This window comes from Aplysia californica, unplaced genomic scaffold (genome assembly GCF_000002075.1).
Source record: "Aplysia californica isolate F4 #8 unplaced genomic scaffold, AplCal3.0 scaffold00229, whole genome shotgun sequence".
Lineage (NCBI taxonomy): Eukaryota > Metazoa > Mollusca > Gastropoda > Aplysiida > Aplysiidae > Aplysia > Aplysia californica.
In genome coordinates this window covers 586,784-603,141 of record NW_004797499.1, presented here as the reverse complement: position 1 = coordinate 603,141, position 16,358 = coordinate 586,784, and the positions used below count along the sequence as shown (strand labels likewise).

Genomic DNA, 16,358 nt, shown 5'->3' with positions numbered 1-16,358 from the left:
GGTCCAGGCTTGACTACGGCTGTCAAGTCTACGGATCGACAAAACCACACATCCCGAAAGTGCTGGACCCAGTACAAAACCAAGGGGGGCATTAGTTATTAGCAAAACTCGAACATGGATTCAGTTATGCGAAAATGGAATTTGGAAATGAGAATGGGTCTTGGAAAATGAAAGATTTCAAAAAGTGAAAACTGGGGATTAATGTTTATGTCCACAATTGAAGTGACTGTTTTGGATTTGAGTATGCAAATGAATTTGGTATTGGAAAGATTCTGTTACGGATTAAATCTCTAGCAGATTTGTTTACATCATATTTCAGTGCATTCATATTCTTCCACATTTGTGATTCCACAGGCTATATTTTATCTTGACCGATGTATAGAACACTGTCCAGCAGCGTTGCACTTCAAAATCCAAAAGGCAGAAGCACTAGCTCTAATGGGCAAGTACCAGGAGTCTCAGGAGCAGGCCAAGTGAGTTCTAGTTTGTCGACACCACGGCCAGTCCTGTCTTATGGGATGAATTAGTGCACCTGAAATCTTTTGTGTCATGTCTTTGGGCATACTGTTTTTTTCTTGACTGAGATTTATGTATGGTTATTTTCTTTTTACTCAAAGTATCCTTTTTATAAGAAGTATAGTTATGGTAACTTTTTTGCAAAACTTGAATTAATTTGAACGTTCAAAAATTATGTTTCTGTCTAAACATGAATGAAAGTTGATGTCTGTTATAAAGTTTTGGAAACTAAGAAGTTGTGATGAGTTTTTATATAAATATATGTATGGCACATGTGATTTCTCAAAATTTGCCTTTTAAATTTTAAAGATTCTTTGTTAGTCATAATACTTAAAGACTTGTCTTAATATGCATTTCTGATGAGCAAGTAAACATTTTTAGTGTTTGAAAATATCAAGAGTCATTTTCTTGTAGTCAAATGGTTTTTAAATTTTATTAACTACCAGTTCCTTCAAGTTTTTCCCTTTCCACTATCATTTTTTTTTTTTAACACAAATTTTTTGCTTTTTTTTTTCAGCGACATACTCCAGAGAAAGGGTATGAATGCAGATGCACTGTATGTGAGGGGCATGTGCTTGTATTATCAAGATAATACTGAAAAAGCTTTCCAACATTTCCAGGAAGTGCTGAAAAGAGCCCCTGATCACCACAAAGCAAAAGATATTTATCGGGTTGGTTATGATTTCTATGAAATTACTATCCTGTTCTTTATTATATTATGAAAGTTCCTCAATTTAATTTATAAGATTTATTTACTGTACTGTTGAGTGTCGCCATGGTCTACCTCATGCTTTTGATCTCAAGTGCTGGTCTATCATATTTGATTCAGAATCTTTTGGTGGTTTTTTGGGGGGTTTTTTACCTTTGACTTTATATTATATGAACTGACCCTCATCAGCGACTTTTTTTTGGACGGGAGTTTGACTCATCTCGAGTTATTAAGCTGTTCCTCTTTGTTTTCCATTTATGTATGTGCACATTGTCTTCTTACAAGTTGGAAATTTATTATGTTAAACCTCTCTTCAGAGGTGAAAGCTTTTCAGATAATAAGGAGTGGAAACCTGAGACAATTTTAAGTATGCTCAAGAAACTTAATCACCAAGTGAAGGACAACTTGAGGGAAAAAGACTTATTCTGGTTACTGCTGTGTTTTGAATACAATAGCAGTTTGTATTGTAGAGTTGATTCCCTTTATGCCTAAATCTTTTAAGAGCTTTATTTCTTGCTGCCTTTGTAAAAGAAATGTATTGCAGGTCAACAGCTCAGCGTTAAGACTCTGTCATACGTCATTTGTCAAAATGGTGTACGGCAGAGTGTTACTCTGGGTGATATGTCTGCTTATAAGGTATTTTTAGAATCCTGGTGGTGACCAAGTATTACTTTCTTGGGAATGGTTGATGCCATACTGAAAGGGGGACTGGCTGTAATGAAGTTATGATATTGTTATATAAATGTCGTTTGGAATGTTTTTCAACCATTTCAGGATGTTTTGCCAAGCTTTTATATCAGACCTGTGTGTGTGTGTGTTTAAAGTATTTTTAAGGACTTCAGTTTTTCACTTTGTTACATTGGGCTTTATTTAAAACCTTTGCAGAGAGCAAAACTGTTGGCAGGGAAAAAGGATGAGGGCAATACTGCATTCAGAGGTGGAAAATTCCAAGAGGCGTATGATCTGTACACAGAGGCGTTGAGTATAGACCCAAACAACAAGTCCACAAATTCAAAGTTGTTCTGCAACAGAGCTGCAGTATGCTCAAAGGTATTTTTCTATGTTTAAGACTGACACCTGTTTCCTCGTTGCGTTTATGATGCTTTTTATTTTTCTTTAATGCATCAGTTTGTTTCCACTTTAGTAGTTTCATAAAGGATTCATAACTCTCTGATTGTATGCAACTTCTCAGTTAATAATTTTATCCTTTTTACACATTTTTTTTTCTTCTTCTATACAGTGCTTCCACTCTTCCGTAATTTTACGGAAATCCGTACTTTCTGCCAGTTCCGTACTTGTTCCTCCATCATTATCAACTCCCTCCGTAAAAAGCTGCGACAGGGTAGGACTACCGAAATTCCGTAGCGAAAGATCCATACTAGCCTTAGTATCGTCTAGTACTAGTATAAGTTACGATATTTACGGTAATTCTCTCGGTAATAAGTTAATGTTATAGAGACCTGCCAGATCGCGGCAGTACATTTTTACCCTCCGTCAAAGACAGTTGCAGTACACTTCTGCCGAACAGGCAGACGTGTGCTGCAACCGGATTTGACACTATACGGGGAAAGGATTCCTGTCCAGGACCAAGATCGTTTCCTCAGCATTATATTTGACAAAAAAACTCACATTCATACCACACATCAAAGACCTTCGTGTGAGGCGCCAGAAAGCATTAAACGCTTTGAAAAGTCTATCGCATCCGGAGTGGGGCGGGGACTCAAAACACCTTCTCCACTTGTACATCTCCCTTGTCCGGTCCAGGCTTGACTACGGCTGTCAAGTCTACGGATCGACAAAACCACACATCCCGAAAGTGCTGGACCCAGTACAAAACCAAGGACTCCGCCTCGCTCTGGGGGCTTTCCGCACTTCCCCGGTGGAGAGCCTCCAGGCTGAGGCAAACATACCACCACTCTCACTCAGACGCACACAACTCTCACTCAGACGCACACAACTCTCACTACAATACGCAATTAAACAGAGCTCAACACCAGAAAATCTAGCGCACAACTGCATTTTTTTAAACAAACCCAGAAACCAGAAACAAATTCCAAAACAGCGATAAACTCATCAAACCCTTTGGTCTCAGAATCCTTGAGGACCTCAAAAACTTACACTTTTCCACAAAAGACATCCAACAATTTCTTTTCCCCGACCTCCCTCCATGGCACCCCACCAAGGCAAAAGTAGACTTACAGCTGACCACACACAGCAAAGAAAGCACAAACACCAGAACTTTTAAAGCAGAATACAAAAAACTAATAGATAAATACCCCGGTGCGGAGCTCATCTTCACAGATGGCTCCAAAAAAGACAATGAAGTGGGCGCCGCAGCCCTATCTTCCAACAGTACACACCAGAGGAGACTCAATCCCGAAGCCTCCATTTTCTCTGCGGAGGCCACTGCCATTGACATGGTACTGGACTCCTAAGAAAATTCTCCTAACAAATCTTTCCTTATCCTTTCCGACTCTCTGTCTTGCATCGCCTCACTCTCAAACTACACACTCCTACACCCAAAAATAGGCTACAACAGAAAATTCATACCCTATCTGAAACAGGAAAAAATATCATGTTCGCATCTATACCTAGCTATGTGGCCATCCGAGGGAACGAGCAGGTAGACGACCTGGCGAAGAAATCCTCATCACTTCTGTTTGGATCAATGACGAATACTCTCCCACAGACTGACTTTAAAAATAAAATTTAAAAGTACACCTCCATTTTGTGGGATAGCCACTCGGAAAAACAGAAAAATAACAAACTGTCTAATTTAGAACCCAAACTGGAACCGCGAAATCCTTCAGACCTTTCCAGAAGAGACGAAGTCATTTTTACTTGATTGCGCATCGGACACACGGCCCTGACCCATAAATACCTCCTACAGGGAGATGAGAAGCCGTTCTGTGTCGGATGCGAGATTTTTTACCATTAGATACATCTTAACCGAATGTCTAGACTTTGGAGAGATCTGAAGGAAATACTTCAAATGCAAGAAATTGCAAGACATTTTTTCCGTCATTGGTCGCAACAGAATTTTGAATTTTATGAAGGCCATTGGCCTTTATGGCAAATTATAAAGTGAAATTAAACTATTTAAAATTTTCAAGTTATCTAGAAAAATTGTTTTAGATTGAAAATTTACACCGATTTTTAAACATTTTAACATTTTAAGATCTAACTACTGACCCGACCCAGCCGTACAGTAAACTGTTGTGAACAAAACTAACTTGTGTTTCACGCGCTCATATGACCGTATGCAGTTGCGAGCATGGTAAAACCCAATACTAAACAAACAAACATTTTTACTTGTCGATTGATCGAAATCTGGCGAACTTTTTGTGCCAATTTCTTCCTTTATATCGATCGCTCTTTCCGTCTGTCCATCTTCGGATTGTTGCAGCGGCTGGAAAATCTGCGCGTTGATCAAGTATATTGACGTGTGATCTTAGACAGAAAATTACTGTTAGAAAGAAACTTTTTTACAAATTTGTCTAGATCTAGAGAAATGATCAATACGAAGATTCTACGGCAGGGGAACGTGATAAGGGTCATGATGAAAGAAATTTATGCTAAAACAGCCTAAAACTACTAAAGTCAAGAATAATTCGAAGTGGTGTTCCGAGGTTGTGACATGCAACATTCAGGCATGAAATTTAAGGAAAATTAGAGTATACGCCAGGTAACTGTATTGTGAAGGTACATATCTATTAATTATTCCCTGGTTTGCCTTCTGTCAATGGTGCAATGACAAATTAATTTAGTTATAGTAGCAATGGAAGGGGACCCTGCTTTTAAACATTGCCATCAATGGAAATATATTATGTAGATCTTGGTGAAGAAGTTAAACAAGACAAAATGTTGGTGAAAAAATAAATGTTATAGTTTGCTGGCAATCTCTTCAAACAGGCTCCCAAATGCCATTTTCAACCATCTAAAAGCACTAAATTTCATATTCTTTGGGGGCTTCGCCCCGTGAACCCCGCCGGGACGCTGTCCCTGGACCCTGCTTCGCCCCTGACCCCCGGCAGAATTTTCCTTACTTTTCAGCTTCAGCTGGTGGAAGTACTGTCTATATATTGTGTGGATACAAGTTCAATTATATCGTGAATGTTTTTAGGTTTATGCTGTGTAAAGTTGTAGCTCAACATGTCTAGTGCTTATTAGTGCTTATTAGTTGCGTAACATGAAGCAGCTAATTTATCAGTCCTTTGCAAAAAGGTCGAACTTATGCCAATTTTGTGTATACTAAATTACACCTGACCGGACTTTTGATATGGACAATTGTTAGAGTTCCACTTAGTTGGGAGCAATTTCTTTCTTTAGATTTCTGATACATCTTCAGAGTCAATACATAATTTGCTTTGTTGTTCAGTAATACTTTAACTCTTGCAAATGTTTCCATTTTATTGCTGCTTTTAATCGGAATTTATGTTAAAATATTATCTGTGTTGACAAAGAGAGGGAAGTTATTTTCATGTTTTTATTTTAAAATTCAGAATTTATTAGTTGGAGAGTATATTGCCATGTCTTTTTTGGTATGGTTTAGGTTTGGGACATTATTGTTTTTAAAGAGTGCATCATTTTCTTTTCTCTGTCTCACTCAGCTTGGGAAACCGGAAGAGGCTATTCAAGACTGCACGAAAGCAATTGAGTTGGATGAGACTTACCTCAAAGCTTTCATGAGACGAGCAAAATGGTTGGTGCTTCCAAAGCATTTTTCTTTTAATTTCAGAATGTTCAGTTCCATTGTATTATGCTGGTGCTCAACTTGAAAAATATAATTTCTGTATGAGATCTTTTAGTTACTTCAACACTTTATGTCTATTGGTGTTTTTTCCCCTTAATTGGGAACAGCTGTGTATGTTTTATAAAATTTCAATGATAAACAGACAGCCTAATCTTTGTTCACTGAATCAATGGGGGGTTTTTTCTGCCATGTTTCTGTTTTCCTAGGTGTAGAGGTTGAAAGTTTAAAGAGTGTCATGTACCTTTTGTATTTTTCAGTTACACGGAAACAGAGTTGTACCAAGAAGCTGTGAATGATTATGAACAGATGTACAAAATGGCAAAGACGAGAGGTGAGCTCAATGTTCTTTTTTTTTTAGAACATGGAAAAAACAAAACATATGTTATGTCTCGGAGGTGCTTCTAGTTCAGCTTGTTACTTTTCATCGTGTAAGATGCTAAAAGTGCACATGGGTACAGGGCGTTAAACCTGATATATAGTTCAGAGCTGTTATTGCTTAGTCAGCACTCCGTCCCGAAATCTTTTTCAAGCTCCCATCCATGTGAATTGTCAGTTGGCAGGGTAGTTTTGTCATCCTTAAAAGTTCTCAGCTCTGAGAGGCCTTTGTTACCTGAATCTCCCACATTTCTCCGCACCACCTTGTTTTTGGTTGTAAGAAAAGGATGTATCAATTATCCAGGGCTTCCAGTCTTCCGCAATTTTGCGGATTTCCGCAAATTAGCAGAATTCCGCAAATGGAAAACTTTCCGTGAAAATTTGTGCCCAAAAAAATAAAAAATGTTTTCAAATGCGAAATAAACAATTTCCGTTATTACCAATAGTCAACAATAACCAACCCATACCGGAAGTGCTCTTTTATTTGAAAGTGTAGACAGTGTCTTTCACTTTCTAAAGCTCAAGAATCAGAGCACCAGCTATGTAAACAAGAGGAAGAAATGACGATTGTGATTCAGTAGATCTTGGGCCTGCCAAGAAAAGAAAACGCAAAAGAGAGCTTGATTTTCTTTACCAGACTTGTTTATTTGTAAGTTTTGTTGTAGATTGAAGTTGAATAAGCTGTCAAGTTATTTAGATCTAGACTAGATCTAGATCAAGTCAAGCTGTTATACTATTATTATAAAGATTCTACACCTTGCAAACCAACACTAGCAGAAAAAGGTTGAACATTAACTATCAAGTTTTATAGGTCTAGTTGTGTTTGTACAGTATCTGTACAAGGGAGAAAGCATGGCTTTGGATTTGGAAATATATGGATTAACACAAGCAGAAAATTATGTAGACCTATGCAAAGTGTGTTTTATTTCTCACTTATTTTCTATTAAATTTAGGCTTAAATAGCCAGAAATGGCATACTTAGGATGCTCTGAAACCAAAAATTCTTAAACATAAATTCTCAAACATAAAGGGGATGCTGTCCCCTTTCAACCCCCTGCCAGGGCTCCGCCCTGGACCCGAAAATCCTAGAAAAATGACATCAGCTGCTGGAAGCTCTGATTATCACTTGTGGCTTGAAGAGGTCTGATGATTAATTACTTTTCTCTGTGGAGAAGTTTCAGCTTGTACTCTGCCATTGTACAAAAACTATTTGGAAAGTGGAAAATATCGGTAGTGAAAGACTTTGTGTCTGCTGTGCGTGTGAAATTGTGATAATGCTAATATCTGGCCAAATATTTTTCAAAGTTCCAAGCCGCCCTTTCCCCATTCATGTGGTGCTTAAGGCAAGCACTAATAGATTTTAGTATTTTTGCTGTTCATGACAACAGTATCTTGAAACATGACAACAGTGACATTGAAGGGTTATATAAAGAACATGTACCAAGAATTTTTAAATGTTCGCAAAAATGTCACCATGGCAGCCATCTAGAATTTTTTAATGATTTCACATTTTCTCATTTCTAAAAAAAAAAATTATTTAAGATTTAGCCCACAGATTTGCAGTGAACATACTTTACAAACTGGGGTGTGCCATAATGAAAAGAAAACATGATATTTAAGACTATTATATGTTTATTTTGAAAAAAAACCTACAACCAAGCATACATTAGTTTTAAAAACACCCTAACACAGCGAAGAATTTTGTCAAATTCAAAAGCAATAGTCCCAAAATCTCTTCATAGTGGCCTTTAGACACCACTTCTACAGGTCCTTACAAAATATTGTATAAATATCTTGGAAAACAACCTGGCAATTTGAGAAAATCTTCAGTGGCCTTTGCTGAAAATGCCAAAGGGAGGCACGCATTAAAAGGACTGCGTCATCCACTCCTACAGAAACTCCCGAATTTATTTGGCAGGATCTGGTGACGTATTTCAGCGGTTTACAGTGTTTTTGAATAAATGCAATCGGTGCTGGGAGTTATTTTACCACATTGAGCATTAAAAGCCGTAATCAGTGGTATACAGCATGCCAACCTTCTATTCAAAGTAACATATGGTTGCTACAGTGTTTTATAAACCAAAACTGACGACGTAGGCCTTTTTTGTGATCACCCCTAGGTTACAAAAACAGAAAATTTGTATATTTATGCTGTTTTATAAGCTTTGGAGACATGTGGAACATAACATTATTTCTAGCCCAAAATCTGGAAATTGATTTTTCAAGCCAAAAACACCAAAAAATATTATTACTGCTTGCCTTAAGTTGTTGCAGGTTTTTTGGGGATGTGTCTTGTGGGGGGGAAAAAAAGAACTGTTAAATTTGTTACTTTTGCCTCAGAAAATGATTCTGATAATGCTCTTAAGTATGGGTTCCCCCAGGGCTCAGTCCTGGGTCCAGTTTTTTGTCACCATTTATACTCAACCACTTGTCAAGGAAATAGTTAAGTATGACCTAAAGTACCATTTCTATGCTGATGATATCCAAATTTATGGTTCAAGTGTTTACCAACTGAACTTAGATGAACTTTTCCATCGTGCTGAAAATTGTATTGCCTTAGTGAAAAACTGGATAAACAAAAACAAATTGATGTTGAATGATGATAAAGCAGAAGTCATTCTGGCAGGCAATGCAAAGTCTGTTAAAGAGGTTGACCACGATCACATGACAATTGGTGATGCGAAAATTACATTTTCAAGAAAAGTTAGGAATCTTGGCATCTATTTTGATTCCAGTTTGCCAATGTCGGCTGAGGTAAATCATCTGATCAGCTGCATGTATTTAGAAATAAGAAAAATTAGTAAAATATGCCTTCTGATCAATTCTAAGTATACTGCTTTACTAGTAACTAGCTTAATTTTATCAATACTCGATTATTGTAACTCCTTGTTATCAGGAATATCATTGGAGAAAGTTAAAAGACTTCAAACTGTCCTAAACAATGCTGCTTGTTTAGTTTCACGGAAAAGAAAGCGAGACTCTGCTAAACCTCTTTTACTAACTTTGCATTGGCTTCCTGTTGAGAAAAGGATTGTGTACAGGTTGGCCACCCTATGTCACAAATGTTCGAATGATAATGCACCATGATGTTTATCAAATCTGTTAAGACTGTACATTCCAACTGGGGGCTCTCGTGGCCTAGAGGTTAAGGTGTTGGCCTCTCATTCAAAGGTCCCTGGTTCGAATCCGGGTAGCGACTGAAAAATTTTTTTCTCTAAAATTGTCTCCTTTCACCTCCTTTCCTGCTCTCTAGCAATGATCTGTTGTCTGCTTTCATTTACACTTCTGCCCCCACCCCCTCACCTCCTTTGCCCCCTCCTCTGGGCTCCTGACTCTTTCTGCAGCCTTTCTACTGCTACTCCTTGGCTCCTCTTTACTGCTGTCTTTCTGCCACACCCCTGATCTTCTGGTAGGAAAGATCTACACCTGGCCTTCTCGGACAAGGGCGAAAAATTTCGGAGGGCCCGTGTGCAAGTTGCGCACGTTTAAGATCCCTTGGTGGTCTAAAATCGATAAGAGTAGGCTTCAGCCGCCACCCGGGCAGAATTGAAAATTTCCTACCAACTGAAAAATATTAGGTATGTCCTGCACGCTCATATGACCTTATGCAGTTGCGAGCGCCGTAAAACACTTTACAAAAACAAAACAAAAAACATTCCAACTTGCAGTTTAAGGTCATCAGCTGACAAAAGAAATTTATTTTACCATCTGTGAAACTTAAAACAATGTGTGAAAGGGCATTTGAATACCAAGGCCCCAAGATCTGGAATGCTTTACCAAGTACTTTAAGAGAGATTAAATCTTTTTATTCATTCAAATGTCAGCTGAAGTCATTTCTGTTTTTAAATTAATAAGATGAATATTTTGAGTAATTTTCTTTCATCAGAACACGTTTTATGTTACTGTAGTACGTTCGTCAGAACACGTTTTATGTTACTGTAGTAGGTAGTACTGTATTGTAAAGCGCTCACAGCCTGTATACTTTAATCGGGGTTGAGCGCTATATAGGCTATATGTCATTTATTGTTATTTTTATAATAAAATAACACAATTTGCCTTAAGTTGTTTTTAAAGAGGATTTTGACAGGTATTACCGCTAACCATTTTCTGACTGAAATACCCATCTGAAAATTATTGGATGAATACATAGTAAACTAATTCTATTTTTCCAAATACTACATTCTTTCATGAGATTATTTATTTTGTTTCAGAAAACAAACAGTTGTTACAAAATGCGAAGTTGGAGCTTAAGAAAAGCAAGAGGAAAGATTATTACAAAATCCTTGGGGTGCATAAGACTGCAACAGAAGATGAAATCAAAAAGGCTTACAAGAAACGAGCTCTTATTCACCATCCTGGTAAGTGGGAACAAGCATTTTCAACCTTTTTTTCTTTTTACTCGCTTTTTTTCTACTGTTCGTTGGGGACACTTCTACTTCTTCCCATCCTACTGGTCCACACTTTCCACCACAAATTTGTTGTTGAAAATCTATGAGAAATGTTTTGTTTTTTTTAAAATAAAAAAGCATGATGCAGGTTTTTTATTCTGACCGCATTTGTAAAAAAGGGAATGATATGCTCATTGAAGCCCCACCTTTGGCTTGTTTCCAGAAGCACGGAAAGAGAAAGTAGAACCCATCCTCCAAGTTGATGAATTACTAGTTTGATGCTGTGTTTAATTCAATGGGGACTGTGTCACTAATATTTCACATCTATTTCTGTTTAATTGTGGATTTTTTGAAAGAAAACGCAATGTTCAAATGATATATGACTATAGGTTCCCTGAATGACCTTGTCATCTCGTCGACCTAGAACTATTTTGTCCAAAATGCCTCTTTACTAAAGTACACTGGACAAAGTAGTTCTGAGGCGACGATCTATCATGCTGAGTTCATAATGAAAAAGAAAACTAATTTGGGTAGATCTAAATTTCGTTTTTGCAACAATTCACCAGACTGGGTGGTTGATGGGTGCTGTGGTGTGGTCTGCTCCTTCTTTCCTACCAAACTTATATTTTCCTTATCCCACATCCTCCTTTGCTTTGTATGTTACTCTCAAGTAACACCTGTAATCTTAAGCACTTATATGACCTTTTGTTTTGCAAATGATGTAAAACTCTTAATAAAACAAGAGTTGTCAGAAATGAAACAGTTCCACAACAGCGGGAATCTGTTTTCTGCTGTGCTGTTTGGAAATTGTGTTAAACCCCTTGGTGACTGGTTGGCTGGTACTCTTGTGTGGTTTGCTCCCTTCTTTGCCATCAAACAGCTATCATCCTCATCTTTCCTCCTTCATTTAAGTGTTTGTTACTCTCCTAAGGTAACACCTAATCTTGGGCACCTGTATAGCCTTGTGTTGCAAGTACCGTAACACTCTTGTGACAAACCTGAAATAACGAGTGCTTGCTTCATCACTGTCACAGATCGTCATTCCCATGACACAGTGGACAAACAGAAAGAGGAAGAGAAGAAGTTCAAGGAACTGGGCGAAGCTTACAGTATTTTATCTGACGCTAAGAAAAAGGCACGCTATGACAGTGGACAAGACCTGGATGATGAAGGCGGTTTTGGCTATGGTGAGTTTGATGAATGTACTCTTGAAGAATTGTTTCTTTAATCAGTGTTTGTATAGGAAAAAGTGTGATAGATGCCTCTACCTGAAAGACTGTGGTCATTGCATGTTGATGTTGTCTCAGTAATTATGCTCTCAAATACTTTTTCATGGTTTGTTTCAGTCGCTCTTCTTTTATACCTGAACCTTATTTGCATTTAAGACTTTTTCATCAGGCTTGCATGTTTCTTTCTCATGGGGGCTTGTGAAATTAGGCTGTGTAGGTCAAATGTTTCTTTTCTCAGGTTTCAAAGTCTTATGTGGTCTGTGTCATCTCCTTCGAACCAATTCCACATGAACTCTCTGAGTTGGTGTTTTATATTGCATTCATGAATTTGTCGTATTCTTCAAAAGTTCTACTTTACTCTGAGATACTTGTATTGTTGGATTTTGATAAGGGTCCTGTTCATTTTCACGTCATTTCACAGGATTGCTGAATATTTCTCATAATGCAAGCCCCCTTCTGTATGTCTGTTTTTACTTGTTTGTTTCAGACTCCGTTGACCCGAACCAGATCTTTCAAGCCTTCTTCGGAGGAGGCAACATGGGAGGCTTCAGCTTTGGCGGACACCCCGGAGCTTCACACTTCTCCCATGGGGGCCACTCACAGCACTCGGGTTTCCCGGGCTTCTCCTTTCAGTTTGGGTGATGTCTGTCCCCGCGGCGCGAAAACCTGGACGTGCACTTTGGGCAGCGGAGCTTTTGAGTGTAGACTGAGATGAAGATGACAGTGTACAGGTGTCGGTGACACAGGGTGATGATGGATGTGAATGAACTCTGTGCAGCTCCAAAGTGCTCTATCTACACGTGACATAGAAGTCCCCTCCCCTCTTCCCTCTTCCGCTGATGGCCCCTGTCTGACAGTTTGGTCTGCGTATAGAACGCACACTATTATCACAATTCAAAAACGTTTTCAGGTGTTTTGGTTTTTTGTTTTTTTTTCCTAAATATAAAACTCTTAAGAGTTCAATTTTAGAGATATTGCTCAGGATGTATTAAGGAGCTGTTTATGTATCTGTATATATATGATTGCATTTTTGGAGAAATATTCTAAGATAGTTCTCAACTGTGCGCGCTTGTATTTTACTGATTTATTAAACTTGTGAATGAACACATGATCCATTGAATCTATAAACCTGACCGCAGCTCCCAAAGTTGTATTTGTCATTTGTTGATCGAATAGTGTGATACTAGTGTCAGTGATGCTGGTGACAAATACCTGGATTCTAACCTGATGGAACTATTTGCTGACGAGGGAACAAAAATATAGGATTAAAATCTTCTGCTTTCATGCTTGTTCTCTCTTTAGGTTGTGTTGAAGCCAAGAGCAAGACTTTGCTCCCTGAGTGGAGTCTTTGTTTCCATGAAGTGCTTGTGTGTTATGTGGGCACAAGCCTCCTCGAAAAGCTGTTTTGTTTAACAAAGAAAGGTTTAAAAAAAAAAAAAAAGCCACGGGAAAAAAATTACTAAAGCTTAACAGGACCAAGATTGCATATCAAACTTGGTAGTTCAAGTGACTGCTCTCTGTTACTTTATTACATTTTATGTGTTCATCAGAAACTTAAATTTGGTATGGTCGTGCAGTTTATCGGGGTTAGACAGTAGTTTCTCCAGAGGCACATATATGGATCACTGGCAAAGAGTATAGTATGTCTGGGGTTGTTTTGGGGGATATTTGTTTTTTAGTAGTGCATGTATCCCTGATTCATAAATGTTCAGCTAATGGTTAGACCTTTTTGCCATCTATACTGTATGCATGTTTTGTAAATTTTGAGAATTTGAGTGCAGAAAATATGGGCAATGTGTATTTATCTCCCCATAGTTGTTAGTGAGGGCCTAGTCTATGGGTGCCAAACCATCTACTACATCTTTGACTTTAATTTATTCTGTATCTGACTGTTTTGAACTTGTTACCCAAGAGACAAAAATGAGCGGAGTACATGCGTGTGATTGGTTCACATATTTGCTGAAGTGAAAGAGAGACTGCTTGACCTATGTAGGGACAGAAAATAGACGTAGGAAATATATTTGCAATTTTTCCTCTCTTTTTTTACTCGCAAAGTTTGGCACCCAGGATATTTGGTTTTCATTGATATTCTCCTGGTAATGTGTACTGAATGTGTGCTGTAAATAAGATTATTTAAAAGATTGTGCCCTCCGTTCATTTATTTGACATTGTTTGTTTTTTTGTGCTGTTTTTATAGAAACCATGCAGCCCCTCCTCCCCTTAACGTTGTAACAGCTCCATGCTGTTTCAATCAAGCAGTTCATAATACTGAGTGTATACCGGTGCATACTTTTTTAGCATCAATATACATTTTGGACTCGGCACGTTTAGATTGCCTGCTCAAATATCTACACTGGCTAGTTATCCAAACTTGAACACAATCTTGAGTGTGCTCCCTATAGTCTTGTAAGAATGTCTTTGAGTATCTGTTTACATTTTCAGATGACTAGTTTTCACTGTTTGAGTATGCCCTTATGTGTGTATAGGAGTGCTAGTTAGGAGAAGGCAGCAGTTCAAGGATTCTACAACTGGAAACACCTTGTGACTTTTGTCCAAAGTGTGTTGTAGCTTATGTTGTGTGATAGCTGTCCTGGGACACAGATGAGACCTGGGAAATATTAGAGAAATAAATAAGTTTGGATATAATGATGAGCGAATTTGGTTTGGCTGACTCATCTCCAAATCTGTCCTTCCAAGTCTAATAGAGTTCTCTTCCCTTAAAAGACAGATCTGTTTTGCATGAACTCTTTATTATGGTCTAATGTCAAACCATGTGGTTCACTTGAAATGACATGAAAATTAAGAGACGGGCGGGAAGCGCTTTTCCTTCCCGAGTGAGAAGACCGAGAAGCTGACCTACTTCTCGCCGAGACCGGTCCCGGGAACGAGAAATACTTCCCGTCTCGTGACTCGAGCAATACTTGTCGTCTCACCACCAATTTCTCTTCTCGCCCCGAAGTTCGAGCCACTCGTTCAGCGAGAAGGCTGGCCGTGGCCGAGATTTCTCTTCTCGCCCCACAGAACGAGCAACTCGTTTAGCGGGAAGGCCAGTCGCTGCGGGGATCTAAACTTAGAAACTAGGCTTGCCCTGTGGCGCAGGCAGTGAAGGAAGGTAGGGAGACCTAGGCCTAGGCCCTGATCAACTCCCCACTCGCCTCGTCTCGCCACCCTCTCCCCTCCCTTTTAGTTTCACACACAGGACGGCACGGTGATGGGTGGCACTGTCTGCGTTGTCATTTCTCGCCTCTCACTCTCGTTACTGTTACTCGTTATGTCAAACCAACGAGCAGTATCACGTCTCGGTACCGAGCAGTAGTTTAGTGCCCGAGAAGCGGCGGGAAGGGCGTTTCTCGCGAGAAACGAGTACTCGGCTCGTCTCGTGCCCGCCCCTAATGAAAATGCACACTGTTATGACATGCTTTGAAATTGACCTTGTTCTCTGTACCCTAATTCACGCCTATTAGAGTCTGGAAATGCCGCTGCAACGAATGAATATTGTGCTGATGTCACCTTATCAGCCACAAGAAAGTTTCTGTCATTTTTCAAAGTCATGTAAACAACTCTCCTTATGGGTTATTTTAATTGCTCACTACGTTCGCTTTATGTCAGGAGTTGGCCCATTCTTTCATTTGAAAAGTTTGTTTTTAAAAACAAATGTTTGTGCGAGGATTCTGAGGAATTCTGATATTGGTCCCTTATTGGCTGGCAGTTGTGTTGTAAAATTTTCAGCAAAACTTGGAACATAAGAACATGCATTACAACAGAAATTTTCTCTTTTATTATGTCATAGTGATTTTTAAAAACTCCCACGGTCGTACTGTTCACCCATCTTTTTTTTTTTTCTTCTATGGATGTAGTCTTTATCCCTCTCACAATTTGTAGCGCAACTTTGACAACATTGTATAATTCTTGCAATAAGTTTGGGAATGTACTCCTGTTCCCTACTAGAATTGGGCTTTGTATTGAGGAGAAAATTGCATAGTAAACATGGTAAAAGTGTCTGCTTGGAATGTTCCCAGATGCCTGTTTATTTCAAAATCCTGATAGTATTCTCTTTATACTGAAAATTTCCAATCTTAACATTTTGTACTGATTCCCATTTTATACTGCAATATTTGTATCAAACGTCCTGACCAAAGGGTACTTTTTAAAAAACCAAAAAAACGGAGCTCAGTTGTTTTGGGGGGGATTTTTGTTGTTGATGTTCCATTTGTACGTAGTTGTCTGTTTTCTTGTTTTCTGAGTTTGCATGGGTTCACTGTAATAGAGGTAACATAGCTCATGGTCTACATATTACTTTTACGCCTATATCCATCCATACCCTCCCTCTTTCTCTCTCTCTGTCTCTCTCTCTCTCTCTCTCTCTCTCTCTCTCTCTCTCTCTCTCT

At 38.6% G+C, this 16,358-nt stretch overlaps 1 protein-coding gene across 1 annotated transcript in view; it reads left to right on the top strand.

Moving 5' to 3' along the window:
* Positions 1-13,419, top strand: part of LOC101850959 (dnaJ homolog subfamily C member 7) — a gene marked incomplete in the record, with an annotated part of 26,387 nt that extends 12,968 nt beyond the window's left edge. The window contains 8 exon segments of the mRNA XM_013083398.2: positions 355-473; positions 1,034-1,187; positions 2,111-2,275; positions 5,836-5,927; positions 6,236-6,309; positions 10,565-10,711; positions 11,776-11,928; positions 12,458-13,419. Of these exon segments, the coding sequence (XP_012938852.1) occupies positions 355-473; positions 1,034-1,187; positions 2,111-2,275; positions 5,836-5,927; positions 6,236-6,309; positions 10,565-10,711; positions 11,776-11,928; positions 12,458-12,612 (1,059 nt within the window).
* Between the last annotated feature and the right edge of the window lie 2,939 nt (positions 13,420-16,358).